Source organism: Staurois parvus, unplaced genomic scaffold, assembly GCF_062004578.1.
Source record: "Staurois parvus isolate SC_StPar_1 unplaced genomic scaffold, SC_StPar_1.0 ptg000172l, whole genome shotgun sequence".
In the NCBI taxonomy this organism is placed as follows: Eukaryota; Metazoa; Chordata; class Amphibia; order Anura; family Ranidae; genus Staurois; species Staurois parvus.
Window position 1 is genome coordinate 3,970,174 of NW_028317968.1, and position 19,339 is coordinate 3,989,512.

The following is a 19,339-nucleotide window of genomic DNA, read 5'->3' on the forward strand; positions in this document are numbered from 1 at the left end:
ATGTACACAATCCTATATACACACACAATCCTAATAAAAGCCTGATCCGATTTGCTCCAGCAGGGGAAAAAATTCCTTCCTGATCCCCAAAGAGGCAAATCAGATATTCCCTGGATCAACTTTACCTATAAATATTAGTATCCAGTTATATTCTGTGTATCTGGGACAGAATCCAGGCCTTTCATAAAACAATCTACTGAGCTGGCCAGAACCAACTCTTAAGGGAGTATATTCCACATCTCCACAGCTCTTACTGTGAAAAAGCCTTTCCATATTAGTAGATTAAATCTCTTTTCCTTGAGATGTAAAGAATGCCCCCTTGTCCTCTGTGATGACCTTACACTACACGGAGTTCACTATATGGGCCACCTATCACCTATGTATTTATACATGTTGATCATATCCCCCCTTAATCTCCTCTTCTCAAGAGAGAATAAAATCAGTTCAGCTAATCTTTCCTCACAGCTGATCTCCTCCATGCCTCTTATCAGTTTGGCTGTCATTTTCTCCATTATCCTTTTCGTGAACTGGTGCCCAAAACTGAACTGCATATTCCAGGTGAGGTATTATGAATGATTTGTACAGGGGTAAAATGATCTCTCTGGAGTCTATACCTCTCTTGATGCAAGAAAGGATTAGGCTCGCTTTGGAAACCGCAGCTTGGCATTGCATGCCATTATTAAGCTAATGATCTACCAGAACAACCAGATCCTACTCCTCCAGTTGTACTCCCCTAGTATGGATGATACCTGCATATTTGTAGTGCATAACTAACTTTATCAACATTAAACCTCATTTGCCACAGTTGCCCAATTAAACAGTGCATTGAGATCGGCTTGTAAATTGGAGACATCCTGTAAAGACATTATTCCACTGCACAACTTGGTGTCATCTGTAAAGACTGAAACAGTACTTTTAGTCTCAGACCCTACATCTTTTATAAATAAACTATATTGTCAAACATATTGGGACACCCCTCCAAATCATTGGATTCAGGTTTTCCAATCACCTCCATGGCCACAGGTGTATAAAATCAAGCACCAAGGCATACAGACTGCTTCTACAAACATTTGTGAAAGAATGGGTCGCTCTCAGGAGCTCAGTGAATTCAAATGTGGTACCATGATAGGTTGCCACCTGTGCAATAAGTCCATCCGTGAAATTTCCTTGCTACTAAATATTCCATGGTCAACTGTTAGTGGTATTATAACAAAGTGGAAGCAACTGGGAACAACAGCAACTCAGCCACAAAGTGGTAAGCCATGTAAAATGACAGAGTGGGGTCAGCGCTTGCTGAAGTGCACAGAAGTCGCCAACTGTCTGCAGAGTCCATACCTAAAGACCTCCAAACTTTGTGTGGCCTTCAGATTAGCACAACAACAGTGGGTACAGAGTTTCATGGAATGAGTTTCCATGGCTGAGAAGCTGCAGCCAAGCCTTACATCACCAAATGCAATGCAAAGTATCAGAAGCAGTGGTGTAAAGCACTCCACCACTGGACTCTAGAGCAGTGGAGAAGTGTTCCCTGGAGTGACGAATCACGCTTCTCTGTCTGGCAATCCAATGGACGTGTCTGTGTTTGGCGGTTACCTGATTGTACTGTGCCAATTGTAAAGTTTGGTGGAGGGGGGATTATGGTATGGGGTTGTTTTTTTAGGGGTTGGGCTTGGCCCCTTAGTTCCAGTGAAGGGAACTCTTAAGGCTTCAGCATACCAAGACATTTTGGACAATTTCATGCTCCTAACTTTGTGGGAACAGTTTGGGATGGCCCCTTCCTGTTCCAACATGACTGTGCACGAGTGCACAAAGCAAGTTCCATAACGAATAGAATGAGCGAATTTGAGGTGGGGAAACTTGACTGGACCCGACCTCAACCCAAGAGAACAACTTTGGGATGAATTTGAGCGGAGACTGTGAGCCAAGTCTTCTTGTCCGACATCAGTGCCTGACCTCACAATGGTTTCTGGAAGAATGGTCAAACATTCTCATAGACACTCCTAAACCTTGTGGATAGCCTTCCCAGAAGAGTTGAAGCTGTTATAGCTGCTAAGGGTGGGCCAACTCAATATGGACTAAGACTGGGAGGCCATTAAAGTTCATGTGCGTGTATAGGCAGGCATCCCAATACTTTTAGCAATATAGTGTATATTAAAACGTAAGGGTCTCAGCAATGAACCTTGGGGTACACCACTAATAACCTTTGACCAGTCAGAATATGATTCATTTACCTGATTTTTTCAAAGCCTGTAGACTTTACCTTACACATTAGTTGTGGGTGGGGAACTGTGTCAAACGCTTTTGCAAAATCTAAGTATACTACGTCCACAGCCACTTCTTTGTCTAAGGTTTTGCTCACCTCCTCAGAAAAAGAAATCAGATTTGTCTGGAAACTTGTCTTCCATAAATCCATGCTGTCTGTTGCTTACAATATTTTTTTTTCTCAGCAAGAACTCATCTATGTAGTCTTTTATAAAACTCTACAGTATCATCCCAACTATAGACGTTACACTAACATAGTTACTTGGTAAAGACTTTGATCTATTTTTAAATATAGGCATCACATTGGCTTACACCATGAATTTAAATTCATGTAATAACATTAGCTGTTCCCCCATACTTTTTACAACTATAATAATATTTTGTGGCTGCAAGTTCCCCATGCTGAACAGATAACATCGCCATCATCTCCATGTGATGACACTTCATAAGAGACACTTGTACATTTGTTCACCTCAGAACAGCTTTTCTCTCCATGCAAGTTAATTACAATACAAGTTGCTCATAATGTCTCTGGAGAAAAGATCAGTACCATGTCAAATGAAGCTGAATGCACCTGGATGAATACTGTATTGGCCTGTCCACACAAGTCTAACTTAGTAGTGATTCTGTTGAAACACACAAAAGTGAAACCCGCCAGCATGGTACCCATCCAGTCTTCTGGATGTTCTTCGAGGCAGCTGCACATTGACTAGTGTTCACCCACAACTCTACCTTACCTATAATTAGAATAACGGATGCCAGCAATTGGAGTTATGGCACAAGGATGAATAATGGCAGAAGGACTCATCACAATGAAACATCCCGCTCTTCTGGAAAGCTATAGCTTCTAAAATGGGGACCCAGAATGTGAGGCATCATGGACCATGAAGTCTGAAAATTGTATTGATTCTCTTAAGGCCTGGTTCACAGTAATGCAAGGCAATTTTGATCTGAATGACACAATTTTATGCCTTGGGGTACTACTACCAAGGATTTACCTTGGAGTCAAATGCAATTTCTGTGTGTTTTCATTAACGTCTATGGGGCAAAAGTCATACTGCAATCACACCAAAGTAGTGTAGGACCATTTTCCAAAATCTCTCCATGTCAAGTCGCATTGATGTAAATGGACACCATTGAACACCAATAGAATCCATGCACTCTAACATTTTTTTTAAGCTCCTAGAAGCTGTTATCAGCATTTTCTTCTGCTCCTAGAACCCAAATAGTGTTATCCTAGGTGTTAATGCACACTGCTTTTGGCTAATAACATTTTTTGAGCTTCAGTGTCTAGAACTGGGATGTGGACAATTTTTAAAAAAACTACTTGTCCGTGGACTAAAATCGGTGCCCTAGTCTACTTATCCCTCGTGACATTTTACTTGTCCAGATAAAAAAAATAAATAAATTTGAACCAATACCGCATTTAAATCAGAGGTGATATTAGGAATGTTTTAAAAACAAAAGGGGTTTGCTTGCCCGCAGCAGGGCTGAAGATACAAAAAAAAACAAAAAAAAAAACTACCTGCTCAATGCCCGGAAGTAAATGTCTTGGGTGTCGGGCGATATAAATTCCACAGAGGAAAAAAAAAAAAAAAAAAAAAAGGTTTTGTAGAGTTTTTCCACTAGCAGAAAAAAACCCCATTAAAACACATCTAAATACTAAAAACGCTCCTAACAGCTTTTTTCTAGCTTTCTTTTTTGTTTTTCCTACATGTACTGTAGAAACGCTAGAAAAAATGCTAGTGCTACTAAAAACCGCTATTACCAGCATTTTGTGAACTTAAGAAAACGCTAGTGTGCATGGAACCCGATTTCTACTGTCATGCAATTCTGTGCGACTCAAGTCATGTCAGAAATCACACTAGTGTGAACCAGGCTTAAGAGTTAAGCTTTGCATTTGGAGATGATAATTGTGGTTGCTGTAATGCCGAACTGATGTTATTTCCTGGTAGGATTTCCACATACATTGTAACAATCCACTTGGTGTATCAATAGCAAAACACAGACAACTTCAGATGTTTAATATATTACAAAGTGCCCTTTGTGCCATTTATGCAAAACACAGACTTCAGCTTATAATGAGCTTTGACCTGTGGCCTGTAGTAACACACCGCAGATTCCGACACCTGATGTAGGAGGAGTTACATCAGTATCTGCAAAACAGATCTAAAAATTTTACTAAACCCAGGACCCTGCATTCACTATATCTGGTCTCCCACAGTACACACAAAACATGGAAATGTAATTATTTTAGTAAATATAAACTGCTAAATACCTTTTCTCATCAGCAATATACAGCAGTCTTTTGACTTCTATCAGTGTCTAGCAGAGCACTGGTTAATCTTATAGGAGGAGTTTTGACTGTCCTATGAGGCTGCATAACCCCTGTGCTGATCACATGCGCCTTCCCAAAAAAAACAAAAAAAAAAAAAAAAACACCTCTCTAGCAATACAAATTTGCAGACTTGGCACTGCTGCTCTAACTATGGCAGATAAATTGGAGACAGCAAAAGAAAGGGAGGATCAGAGAAGACAGGATCAAACAGCCTTAAGGATTAACCCGTTAGATTCCACAGTGAGTATATCAAGCATGCTTTACTGCATATACAGCTTGATTTTACTGTTCTGGGTATAGTAACATTTTAAATCAGGCTTTGCCAATATGACTGTACAGCAGGCACTTGATGCCTGCATGCAACTTTTCTGCTGTAAGCCCCAGTATATTAAAGCTTAAAGCGGGCCATAGATTGTTCAAATCTTCAGCAGGGGCCGGCCAAGATTCAAACCATCTATGGGCAGGCCAACCGTACCCAATTTGATTGTTGTACGACTTGGGTAATCACATGAAAAATCTGACAGGCTGGTACAACAATCGAATTGGATACAATCAGCCTGCCCATAAATGGTTTGAATTCCGTCCGGCTCCTGCTGAACCGGACGAGATTCAAACCATCTATTGGCAGGCTGATTGTACTTATTTTGATTGTTGTACAACTTGGGCACAATCAGCTTGTCAGATTTTTCATGTGATTATTTCCAGCAGCTTTAGCTCTCCCGGAAGGGCCCCCCTCCCTGCTGGGAGAACACAATAGCTTCGCGCGAGGGATTTCAGTCAGGGTTGATGGGAGAAACTGAGCGATTTTCTTTCCTGAACCAGTGACCAAGAGTGCACAATTTTAAGGTTTAACATGTTGGGTACCTATTTAGTTGCTGCAATCTTATCTTTTATATTTGTGCATAACCTAAAATTTACGTTAATGTATTTTTTTTACTGAAAATTTGTGCTTGATAAACTGTTACACTAAGATTTTGAGACACAAAAATCTGGAACTACCACCATTTTATCCTTCAGGGTATCTGCTTTCAGAAAATATGTTTTTGGGAGTTTTAGGCAATCATAAAAGCTGAAAAAGATTCTTTTAACCCCTAGACGCTGAGCGCACATAAATATGTGGCCTCTTGGCGTCTGGGCCTTGACGCTGAGAGGCCGCATATTTGCGTACCATTTGAAAATGCATATGTGCTGAGAGCTCGCACCCTGCACGCCTCCTGCACATATGTCCATGACTCACAGAAAGGTACCAATCTCCCCTTGCGATTGGGGCCTTTCCGTGAGTCATGGACATATGTGCAGGGAGCACGCAGGGTGCATGCTCTCAGCACATATGTATTTTCAAATGGTAGGCAAATATGCGGTCGCTCGGTCACATGATCGGAAAAGGTCCCAATCGCAAGGGGAGATTGGTACCTTTCTGTGAGTCACGATCTCCCCTTGCGATTGGGACCTTTTCCAATCATTTGACCGAGCGACCGCATATTTGCGTACCATTTGAAAATACATATGTGCCGAGAGCACGCACCCTGCACATATGTCCATGACTCACGGAAAGGTCTCAATCTCCCCTTGCGATCAGGACCTTTTCCGATCATGTGACCGCCGTGACAGCAAATCATGACGGTCACATGACCTTAAAACCCCGCCCCGTCTCCCGAAAACCTCTTAAAAGGCCAGGAGGCGGCGGTGCAAAGGGGTTAAACATACGGAAAAAAGAAAAAAAGCAATAACTTACAACCACTCCAGACAGTGCGCATATACTTCACTTACCATTTCAAATTCTTCAGGGTCAGCCGCCATACCACGCATGCCATAACGATGGGCATCTTTTGCAAGTCGATTGGCAAATTCTTCTCCTGTTCCTGTTTGAGACCCATAAAACACAACTATATTTTTTCCCTATATGCAAAGTGGGAAAAAGTGCTATTAGTATTGGAAGTACACTGGATTCATATGGTACAGGCAATAAAGCCAAACACATGTTACTTATCTACACCGCTAAGTTAAGAAAGCTTTTTCTTTATGACTGGCACATAAACATGCACTCTTATCAAACATGCTCATATGATCTTCGGACTTTTAACACGAGTTCTTTCTCTAGATTTTAACAGCTCAATGCTGTTTTTTGCCAAACAACGGATTCCTGCTAACTGGACTGCCACAATCTGTACAGATAAAAGTTTATGGAATTGATTTACTAAAATTGGAGAGTGCAAAATTTGACACATCTTTGCATGGTAGCCAATCAGATTCTAATTTCAGCTAGTTCTATTACACCCCAGTCACATCGGGTGCAATTTTGCATGCCATGCGACTTGCAAATCGTATGCAGAGTTGAACCCTGTTGTTCGCTATTAGAGCGGTCATATCGGTACGGTTCCGACTTGGTATGAGCCGCACCGATTTCTAAAGTATTGCATGTACTACTTTTGTGCAATTTGCATAAAGTTGCAATTTGTCTTGCAAATTGCAACTAAAAGCGGCAGGACACCCAATTTTGAAATTGTGTGACTTTACTGTAAGTCGCACAATTTCAAAATCAGCTTTGATGTGACCAGGGGCTTAAACTTTGAAAAAAAAGTGGAAGCTACTTGGTTTCCATGCAGAGCTGCACCAGATTTTGTACTCTCCAGCTTTAGTAAATCAGCCCCTATGCGTAAACAACCACTTCCCAATCCAACCATAATTGTTAATATCCTATAAAGTTTTGGGGTTTTTTTGTTTTTTGATGTCCCTGTAGGTTTCATTAAAATGTAGGCTAGAGTGTGGAATCTGCAGTACCTCACGGAGATCTCTCGGCTTAACGCAGTACAGAAAAATCAGTGATTAGAAGAGAGCTGGTCAAATACCTTTGCCAAGTAACATGACCGTATTGAAGGTGTAACATGTAATATGGTGCAAATGGACCCATCACCAACACCGACCCCTCCTGTGACAATTTGTGCGAGTTGTTCTCCCCACACCTGCTGTCACTTTTGAGATCAGCACAGCTGTGTTTGGGGCGCTGCCTGCACAGATCTGTAACTGAATAAACTACAAGTCCAATCTTCTACCATGGCAGACAAACTTGTAGTTCGCAAAGGGATACAAGTGTGGTAATTACCACACTCAGTCAAAAACTTCCTCCAGCTCTCCAACTGAAAGCCCATACCTCAGTACAGACATTGGGCTTGAGGAAGTGGCTGGCCTTTGTATAGCTTGAAAGCTTGTATAGCTTCAAAGTATTTATAGACATTTTACTGGAGGTCTGCAATTAGTACTGGAATTAGTACTGGAGGTTAGGTACAGGGTATAGGTTCAGTTTAACTTGCCTAAATACATTGAAACCAAAAAGTGTGCAAAAGTCTTCCAGTTAATATTCTTTAAAACCAGCCACAGACTGAGTAGAAAAGCCTATGCCTTCCCAGCATGCTACAGACATGCTTTTTAATCAGGATATGACTGCTTTAAAATGAAAAAAAAAACACACAACAATATGGCATTGCACACCTTTTGATTTGAGACACCTGGAATGCATTTAGCCAATTTAAACTGAAGGAGCAGTTAGGGTTATAAAAGGGACTTCCAGGTAGGGCATATTTGCATAGCTACTTTGGTACCACTTGGACCAAGTATGCATGTGCCATACCCTGGCTGATCCCTGTGGAAGCTGGAAATCACTAACCGACACCACTACTAGAATGATAACCACTAGCTTCTGGGGCCCCTGCCAAGCAGCTATCCTGCTGCGTAGTGAACACGAGGTTGCCTGTTCAGCAACATTCAAAGAATATTTAGAATATTTCTTGATGAATGAAAAGCGTTCTCTGATTGAATGAGATGGAGAAATAGGGCAGTGATGTAACTCTCTCTACCTTGCTTTGCATTCATTGAGAAAAATGCAAGGTGTTCTCTCAAAGGTGCCTATTAGGAGGAATCAAACTCCTGTATTTACCAAGCAGCAGGGCAGCCACTCAGCCTGGGACCTAGAAGCCAGCAGCAATCAATGTAGTAGCGGTATCTACTCCGGTGATTTCCAGTTCCATGGGGATTAGCCAGGTATGACACATACATACTTATATCATTCCAAACCTAAAATGTATGAAATAACATAACTGCACTGAAATGTTGTGCCTCAGTTTCCAACTGCCACATTTAGTCTTAGTTTAAAAAAAAAAAAAATTCTGACTGGTTCTGACTGGTCAGTATAGACAAAGCTTTTTCCTTTAAGACACTTGTCATGTACCAGCCCCTTACCGTTGACGAGCAGCTTTAGTAACTGTCCTAATTCAGTTTGTATTGCCTCTAGCACAAATTGTGGAAGTGGAACTTTAGTCAGAGAATTAAGTTTTGCTAGATCACTTCAGGCTGGTCCCTTTTGCAGTTATAGCTAATTAAAACATTAAAAATAAGTGTCTATACCGTTTAAAATCCAGAAATACACTGTCTCACCTTGTTCTGCACATGCTCAGTTGCTCTCTACTCTTAAGCATTTTTAAGCACTGTGCCGAATTTGTAGAGGCCAATCTGCTGACAGCCTAAAGAATAAAGTGGAACTAACAGGAATGCCAACTGTCACATCGGCTTGTGTTCTCAACCAAACTGTCAAACCATGAAATGACTGTTACAACGGATTATATGTGCATCACTATGGCAGTTGCAGATTAAATAGATGGCAGCTTCCTTGGCTGAAAAGAATAGGTGGGTTTAATTCTGCTTTAGATGTACAGCCGAAGCTTTTTTGGCTGTACTTCTTCTGTGGATCACATGAGTGCAGTTCGTTCTGCACTCTTGTGACCCATTTTCAGCTGACAGCGGGCTGAAACCTGCTGTCGGCTGATGTCACTGAGCCGGTCCAGGACTTCAAAGTTGGGATCCACCCCAGAGTCTGGAACAACACCTGGCTCAGCCTCTCAGCAAGCCACTGAGTGTTTGAGCCAGCCACTCCTTCCCTCTCCACAACCCAGCGCTCCAGTGAGCTTTCACACTTTGAGCCAACGGAGGACAGATGAAACATTGGACCGATGCTACCTCCACCTAAGTAAGTATAAATTGGGGGAAAAAAAAAAGTCCACACTTCTCTTAACTGCTACTCAAGGCTCTGGACTTCAACAAAATGGCAGCCACCAGCAAGAGGAAACAAGAGCAATGCGGGAGACAATTTACAACACACGCTAATTTTGGTAGCATAGTTATTAATGTGGAATGTATGTTCCTTGCTAAAGAACATTTTATTTAATCAGCTGTTATGAGTAAAATTCCACTTTAACCATCCACCTCTTTCCAGTATATATAATTTACTTACTGTGTACATAGTAAATATGAAATACATCTTGATAGATCAATGTGCATACGATACATTCCCACAGCCATCACAGAAACAAAATTATAACTCACCGTCTTCTTCATCTTTTCCACAAAGCTGCTCTCCCTGGAAGAGGTTGTCCTAAAAATAAAATGCACAATTTTACCACTTTGTTTCATGACATAAAGAACTACTGTTTATATTCATTTGTACAAAAAATGACAAATGCTAAATTTACTACACTGTAAGATACATGAATGCCGACAAGTATTAGGCCTCATGCACACTGGACGTTATAAAACCGCCAGCAGTGTTAGCTGTAGAATGCTGCAATAAAAACGTGAGTTTATTTCACATTTTTGCATTAGGTTTTTTCCATGCTTTTTAGTGTTTTTCAGGGTTTGCATTTTTTTTTTTAGCAAAGATATACTCCCACAAAATCTTCAGGCTCAAAAACGCTCAGCTACCCGCGTTTTTCAGCATTTATCTGTGTTTTTCAGTTTTTACCGGCATTAGAGCATTTTTACAGCTAAAAAACTCTTCTTGAAACCCACTAGTTCTGGGGGTTTTTTCCAGCCAGAAAATGCCCCTGCCAAAACACGCTGATTAAAGCCTATGTGTGCATGGACTCATAGGATAACATGCTGGGGAGTTAACTAGCTGTAGAAAAAATGCCAAAAACCAAAAACAGCAGCTGTATAAATGTCCAGTGTGCATGAGGACTTAGCAGCATACGTTGTAAATACATGATCTCAGATGATGATTGGGGGGCAGAATCAACATGTGAGAATACATAATTTCATAACTGACTTCACTTCTGCATGAAAAGCTACCTCCACTACAAGTGGAAAACAAGCTCACTACAATATATTAGGGAAAGTGCTAAAATGATGTAATCATCCATTTCATTCCAATTTCTATTTAAGTCCCGGTTCAGACTGATGCGGTGTGGGAAAATAAGCGAATCTTGTGCATTTCCCACACCATATAGCAATTGCACCACGTTCATGCGATCTGCTGCGGGTGTCAATTTGAAGTTAAAGACACTCCAAAAGCAGGTCACAAAATGCAGAGCATTTGCCTGAACCAGATCGCATGGGTATGAACACCCATGCAATCCAGTTCCAATGCGAACAAAAAAAAAAAAAAAAAAGCTGCCCGTACCTTTTTTATGCAGATGCTGTGCGAATCATATGCAGTGTGACAGTGTGCCCTGGGGCTAAAAGCTAACTTCCAGCATTCTGCTTTTAAAAAAAAAAATACATGCATTGTAGTTTCCACAAGGAACCATCAAAAACACAGGAATTGTGCACCGGAAACGCATCTGAAACACTGCTACAGAGCAGTGTGAAAGAGCTCTAAGGCAAGGAGGTTGATTTACTAAGGGCCAGTTCACACCAGTGTGCTGATCTGCATTTCACACAGTTGTAAATTGCAGATCAATGGAAGGACATCTGAAAAACAATAATTTCCAATGTGTCCTATTCACACCGTAGGGCTGTGTTCACCTGCGTTGTGCAAATTTGCTACAAAATGTATGTGGACATCAGCGCGCAACTAAAATGGATGAAAATGCACATCCATTTTCCATACATTTTAGCACAAGTCAGTGTGAATTGGCCATGGAGAGTGCAAAATCTGGTGCATGGTAGCCAATCAGCTTTTAACTTCAGCTTGTTTAGCTTAGACAAAAAAAAAATAAAATATATAAAACTGGAAACTGACTGGTTTCTATTCAGAGCTGCACCAGACTTTGTGCCATGCATTTTTAGTATTTCAGTAAAAACAAAAAAAAAAAAAAAAAAAAAAAAAAGGAAAAAAAGGTGAAAACAGGTCTTAATTTAGCCAATAAACAGTAATGCTTAGGGTAAAAACACTGTCAAAAGTTGTCAGTAACCAATTCTATAGAAACTCACATGTAATTTTATGTGAATAAGGACACATGCCCAAAAAACAAAAAACAAAAAAAACACCCAAAAAAACACTGCAGCCTATGTGTACGTATATCCATCATAACGCTTTTAGACCTACACAGATTTAGGAAGAGCATATAGAGTTGGGGTTGAATGCACATCAGTGAATGTAAACATCTTGTTTATTGTATTGCTACCATAACAAAGGATGGGAACCTTCCTCATTCTCCTTTTACACCTCTCTTCTTCCTTCTCTTCACCCCCCTTCCTTTCTCTTCTTTCTCCCTACCTTTTTCCCTGTCTTGGATGCTACTGCTATTTGTTTATGTCAATAGACTGATCTGTTTGTACTACCTTTGGGACCAGTGTGCTCTACTTTGCTGTTTTTGAAACTGACAATTTGAATCTCTATGTAATTGGACCGCACCTGGTTCATTGTCTTATCTGCTGGCATCCACTAATGCGTCTTATTTTTGTATATGTTTGTACTCTAAAAAAGCAGTTTAAAGAATTTTCAAAAAAAAAAAAAAAAAAAGAAAAAAAAAGAAGAAGGATGGGAACTGTGATTACTGATTATTGTAGCATTTCTGCTCCTCATTTCTAGTAGAATGTATTTCGGAAACAATTCAAGACAAACTTTGGTCTTGCAGCACAGAAAAAACAAACAAACAAAAAAAAAAACACACCACTCACATGTACTGAATTACAAAGTTACATTTACAAAGACCCTAAGAAAAGACAGCATTTACTTCAACTTGAACATGGCACTAATAGACTGAGCAAGTCTGAGCTCCACTCCCCGAGAGAGAGAGGAAACATGAAACTTGTGTTCTCACGAGCAGAAAGTTCAAACAGCACTGGAAACAAAACCAGGAAAGTCTGGCTCAGTCCAACTTTCTCAACTCCATCAATCTGCACAAATCCCTCTACAGAGACATATGGGCTCTGACTACAAAAAATTGCACGAACAGACACACCATAGAGCCAAACTCACCCAACTACTTTGACATCTTCTTGTGGAACCGAGCTGAAGCATCCCATCTTTTTACAGTGTTACTTTAGGAGTTTTCAGAGTTTTAGACAGCACTGGGTTTATAAATGCCCCAAAGACAAATTCCTAGCTGCTAATAATCAAAGGTCCAAATGTCTTTTCATTCTCCAGCCATAGTCAAATACGCAGTGTAGATGATGATCAGACTGCTACAAAGAGTTTACACTGTTGCAGTCATTTAGGTAACCAATTCCTAAAGCTTTTTTACAAAGCATCCCTCTGGAAAAAGACTTCTTAGAAGCCGTTTAAGTAGCACAAGGGAAAAAGTAAAAGAGGAAAAAAAAAAAAACAAAAAAAAAAAACAAAAGAATCCTTAACATCTGGCAAGAATGAAAAAAATAATGGGAAGGGAGAATGAAAGATCCCAAGATCCACTGCTTCTTAGCTCCCTCTCCTCCCCTCCTCCTTTCTTCCTCTTCTTGCTCTTTATCTGTGTAGAATAAGTAAGCCCACACTCCCCTTCCTTCCGCCACCATCAGGTTTCCCAGGAAACTGTGCATCACAGACGGGATCCCCTTCTAGCCTCCCACTCATATACTAATTTACTACTTTTTACCAACTCACTATGACACATCTGGGCTGCAATTATTACACACGCACTAAACTAACATGTTCTAAAATACCGGGAACTTAAAAACATTCCACCCATTCCAAATGTTTACATATTTCCCTACTAGAGCTTTCTCAACTGTGCAGCTTAGCATGTCATTTTGGTTGGAGGAAATCCTCAGTTAGCAGCAGCTTCCAGAACTGGAACTGCTTACAGTTAAAGCACAACTCCAGACAAGCCACTAAATATATATATATATATATATATATATATATATATATATACAGTATAGGTCTCCGTTTTATCTGCCGAACGAGAAGTCATTTTGTTGCACAGTCTTTGGATACATGCTGGAAAAAATGGTGAATACAAAAAAATGCTGGTAATAGCGTATAGTAGGATATAGTTTATAGTAGGAAAAAAAAAAAAATCTAGAAAAAAAAAAGCTGTTAGGAGCATTTTATTAGCATTTAGCAGCAATTAGGAACAATTTTTTTCTGCTCCTAGACGCTGAAGCTTAAAAAGTGCTAATAGCCTAAAGTAGTGTGCATAGACACATAGGATAACACTATAGCTTCTTGGAGCAGAAAACAAAATGCTAATAACAGCTTCTAGAAGCTTAACAAATAAAGCTAATGTGCATGGAGCCTAAGGTTCTATGCACACTATCGGTTTTTAAGCAAAAAAAAAAAAAAATGCTGAAAAAAAACCCGCTGGTAATAGCATTTTAGTAGCATTTAGGAGCATTAGCATTTTATTAGCTTTCTTACAGTACATGTAGAAAAACAGCTAGAAAGAAAAAAAAAAAAAAGCTGTTAGGAGCATTTAGCTTTTTTTTCTGCTGGAAAAACGCTCCAAAAACATTTTTTTTCCTGCTCTTCGATGTGCAAGCTCAAAAAAAACGCTAATATCCTATGTGTTCATGCACACTACTTTAGGAGAAAACTATTTAGCTTCTAGGAACAGTAAAAAAAATGCTAATAACAGCTTCTAGGAGCTTAAAAATGCTAAAGTGTATGGAGCCCACAAGTGTCTCTAATCTAAAGGTTGTAATTTAAAAACAAAACAAAAAACAAACATGTTATACTAACCTGCTCTGTGCATTAGTTTTGCACAGAGCAGCTCCGATCCTCTTCTTTTTTCGTCCCCGCCGGAAATCCTGGCTCCTCTCCTGGCCACATACCCCCAGTAGCATGCAGGCTTGCTCCCGAGCTGCACTCCTGTGAATGGACATTGTCCATTCACATACACAGAGCATGGCTCGGCCCAACCCCTACCTCTCTCTCCTCACTGGATGTGATTGGGTAATTGCGTGAGCCAACAAGGAGAAAGACCACAGAAGGCCATAGCTCTCATGCACATTGCTGGATCGAGATTGAATTCAGGTAAGTAGAAGGGTGGGCACTGCACCCAGAAGGTTTTCAGCCTTCATGTATAGAATGCTTGACGGTAAAAAAAACTTTCTGCCTTTGGAACCACTTTAATTTGGTTGAGGTGATTGTAGCTGTATTAGTGCATTTGCGACAGAAACAATCGAGTACTGTCCATGATACTTTTTTTATTTGCACAAACATACAATTTTGAGAACAAGCTTTCGGGGTATGTCCCCTTCTTCAAGGGGACATACCCCGAAAGCTTGTCCTCAAAATCGTATGTTCGTGCAAATAAAAAAAGTATCACGGACAGTACTCGATTGTTTCTGAACCACTTTAAGAAATGTGTAAAAAAAAATATATATATATATATATCTTAAAACCAGTAAATATAATTTCCTATCTATTTACTTAGGCTAGCAGCTAAAGGATTAAAATAGTCAAAGTTGATTGAGACAGTGAAGTTCCGCTTTATTAAGGTATAAAAAGGGAGAGTTAAGTGTGAGAAGTAGCCTAAGGGCCCAATTATTATTAAGTGCTTTCTGTAGGAGGGACTCGTCCAAATTCTTGTTTAAATATCATTACGTTCACTATAGAGCTAAACATTTTAGCTTTCTTTTTCTATAATAACGTCCTTTCTAAGAAAAAAAAAAAAGTTTAATAATGTACAACCTGCCTTCAAGCTCAAAAAGTGAAATTCTGCAATAGTATCCAAGGATCAATGTGGGTTCAATCCATCATGTCATAAATTGATGATCTACTCCAGCAGCTCTTACATTATGTAAAAAGTTGTATTTCTATAACAGAAGATTCATCATTTGGATTTTGAACCTTATGTATTTGCCAAAAATGACTCATGTTGCAAACCAGGTAATAACTTGGACTAGTAGGTGCTGTCCAAAAACAACTGAAGTTTAGCTTTGCAGTCAAATACCTGTTTTATTGAGCTTAGAAAGGATTTGGTAATTTATGTTGTAGAATAGCTTTTGGCAATAAAACTGGCCCTACTCATACAGGTGTTTGATTACAGAGTTCTACTAACCAGAAAAACGTTGCTGTAGGGACATCTAGAAATGTTGTGCCTAAGCAGAACTCTGACTGGTTTACCTTTTGCCCTGAAAAATAGTTTACTTCACTTCCAAAAGGACTGAATTGCTGTGTATGTGTAGGTGTACTCGGGAATAAAAATTCTGATTTGATATGACTAATGTGTAGAATTTTAGACACAGCTAATATAAAAGATTCAACAAATACATTTCGCCTTCTGAAGATTAGCGGAAATCAGTTGCTTATTGAAGAAAGACGGAAAGAGTCTGATGGCAAACGGCATTTGATGTGTTCTTTTTAGAAAAATACAATAGAAACCCATAGCCATTAACATTTCCTTTAACGACTTGCCTAGTGGGCACTCTTACCCCTTCCTGCCCAGGCCAATTTTCAGCTTTCAGTGCTGTAGCACTTTGAATGACAATTGCGCGGTCATGCAACACTGTACCCATATGAAATTAGTATCATTTTTTTCAGACAAATAGAGCTTTCTTTTGGTAGTATGTACTTGCTGCTGGGCATTTTATCTTTTGCGCTATAAACAAAAAAAGAGCAAAAGTTTTTCTTTGTTTCTGTTACAAATATTTGCAAACAGGTAATTTTTCTCATTCCCTGATGTGCGTTGATGAGGCTGCACTGACGGCACTGATAGGCAACACTGATGGGCACTGATGAGGTGGTATAGTCGGCACTGGCGAGCTGGCACTGATATGCAACAATGATGGGCACTGACTGGCAGCACTGCTGGGCACTGGTGGGTGGCACTGATCATCAGTGCACGGATGATCAGTGCCCTGATGATTGGTGCCGATCTGTCCTCTGACAATTGCCGAGTATCGGCAGTACTTTCCTCAAGCTGTGACAGCGTGAGGAAAGTGCAGCCGATAACCAGCAACTGCATTTACCGGTGATCTGCTGTGTCATTGGACACAGCTGATCACGTGGTAAAAGGCCGCTGTGATTGGCCTTTAACCACATCACGTGATGAGCTGTGTCCATAGGAGACAGCGATCATGGAGATCACTGGGTGTGCTCCCCTGGGGTCGGACAGGAGGGCGCGTTCTGGGAGGACGTTATATGACGTCCTCCCAGAACTGGCCGGCCGCAGTGTTGCCATCATTTGGCTATCTGCGGTCGGCAAGTGTTTAAAGTGGTAGTATACTCGTTTTTATAATAAAGCTTACCTGTAGGTAAAATGAGTATCTCCTAAACGTGCACTGTTAAGGAGATACGCTCTGTTTTCTAAAGCCGGGACATGCTCTCTGAAGGAACGGCATACCCGTGCCGTTCGTTCAGAGCTCTGTGCTGTGGCCTGGAACTCCTGTGCAGTCACCCAGAAGGAAGACCGGGTGAAGATGGAAGCCTCTGCATCGGTGGCAGTGTGCCACTGAAGGGCATCGTTTTGCATACTAGCAGATTATGACATTACCTTGCAGGGGACTTTTTTTTTCACTTTCCTGTGATTTACTACCGCTTTAAGCTGCAAAATGCAGCATAAAGTAATGTCAATATCAGTAATGTAGTATAAACTATCCAGGCATTAGGCTGAAGGTGGGGGAAATGCAAACTTTTTTTTTTTTTTAATGGCAAGTGATCTGTGCATTTTTACTCCGCATAAAATTCTGGCAATGCTCATTCTTACTAACTCACAGGACATGTGAATGTTAATGATGGTTACAGAGATAAAATGGACCTATGCAACTGATCAATGTATTTTGGGTCACAAAGGTGCTTTTATTACATAGGGGCTTATTTACTAAAACTGGAGAGTGCAAAATCTGTTGCAGCTCTATATAGAAAACCAAATCAGCTTCCATTTTTTTTTTTGTCAAAGCCCAATTGAACAAACTGAAGAGTGCAACATCTGGTGCAGCTGTGCATGACAGCCAATCAGCTTCTAACTTCAAGATTTATATATATAAGCTAAAAATTATTAATAGCTTATATCACCGTGCCAAAAATGTGAAATTATTATATGAAAACTCAAAATTGTGACTAGAGCTGCTATTTTAAATAAATGAAAAAACATAAATAAGTGGAAATACCATAAACAGCGCTCTCAAATGATAAGCGATAATATCCCAAAAGATTATAAAAAATTTAAAATGTGTATAAATAAATATATATGAATAAATACAAATATAAATATTCAAAAACACAAAAGAACAAAATAAAATAAATATAAAATAATATAAACACTGCCACCAAAAAGTGCAAAAAGGTAAAAAAAAAATCAATCCATAATAGAATATAAAAATCAGGTCATAATAAAGTTAAGTCCAAAATCATTTTCTTCAAAACATTTTCACCGCAACCATGATTTCCATTGTGCTCAACACCCTATCAAACTGCAAACTCAACACATTCTGGTGTTTATTCAGCATTAAATCAGAGATCAATAGATGTGGAAATTCATCAAAACCAGATTGATTCAGATAATAATATTCACTCATCAGATTGTTGATCCAACTCAGACTCCATCAAGGTAAGTACAATTCAATTCAATATGTGGGTAAATAAAGAACACTTGCCATGGCATAATAACATTTATCATCAAAATGATCAAAATTCCCCCCTGGAATCAAACTCACATTGCATAAGATAAAAAAACAGCATTCAATAGTAGATATAGCTGCAGACAACCGCCAGCTATAACAGTGTGCGTCTCACCACCCGCTATGAAAAACAGATCTCGTGATTGCGGTAGCATGGACCAGCCACGTGGTCACGGCGTACGTGGTGACGTCACTGCTGATCACGCCCTTACGCTGTTTTTTATCTTATGCAATGTGAGTTTGATTTTAAGGGGGAAATTTTGATGACAATATCTTTATAAACGTTATTATGGTGAGTGTTCTTTATTTACCCACATATGGAATTGAATTGTACTTACCTTGATGGAGTCTGAGTTGGATCAACAATCTGATTCAGATATTATTCACTCATCAATCTGGTTTTGATGAATTTCCACATCTATTGATATTTGATTTAATGCAGATTAAACACCATCTGGTGAATTTGCACTTTGATGGGGTGTTGAGCACAATGGAAATCAGGGTTGTGTTGAAAATGTTTTTGGACTTTACTTTATTATGAACTGATTTTTATATTATGGATGGATTTTTTCACTTTTTGCACTTTTTGGTGGCAGTGTTTATATTATTTTATACTATTTAATATGTTCTTTGTCTTTTGAATATTTATTTATACACATTTTTTATAATCTTTGGGGATATTATCGCGTATCATTTGAAAGAGCTGTTTATGGTATTTCCACTTATTTATAAGCTTCTAACTTCAGTTTTAGTAAATCAACCTCATAGCCTTCAAACAAATTCGATCTGAGCACTAAACCATGTAGCTTAAAATCAGCATGTTCTTGCAAACAAAGAATAAAACATTCCCTGGACTGATTCATATAGCGGTGCTTGTTTTACTGAAAACTTCTGCAAATCATTTCATGTAATGTATAGCTTGTACAAGACTGGAGGTAAGCAAAGCCACTGTTGCACAGTTCACAAGGT

The 19,339-nt window shown here is 39.6% G+C and overlaps 1 protein-coding gene across 4 annotated transcripts in view; it reads right to left on the bottom strand.

Annotated features, from left to right (window-relative positions):
- The window catches only part of POR (cytochrome p450 oxidoreductase), a 109,522-nt gene that overhangs the window by 25,243 nt on the left and 64,940 nt on the right, over window positions 1–19,339 (bottom strand). For 3 of the 4 annotated variants that reach the window (XM_089676590.1, XM_089676589.1, XM_089676588.1), the window contains exons 3-4: window positions 9,974–10,022; window positions 6,368–6,496 (exon numbers count right to left, since the gene is read on the bottom strand). In XM_089676590.1, the coding sequence (XP_089532716.1) occupies window positions 6,368–6,496; window positions 9,974–10,022 (178 nt within the window). Of the gene's footprint in view, window positions 1–6,367; window positions 6,497–9,973; window positions 10,023–12,788; window positions 13,113–19,339 lie in introns of those variants that run through there. The other variant, XM_089676591.1, reaches the window with a different exon arrangement.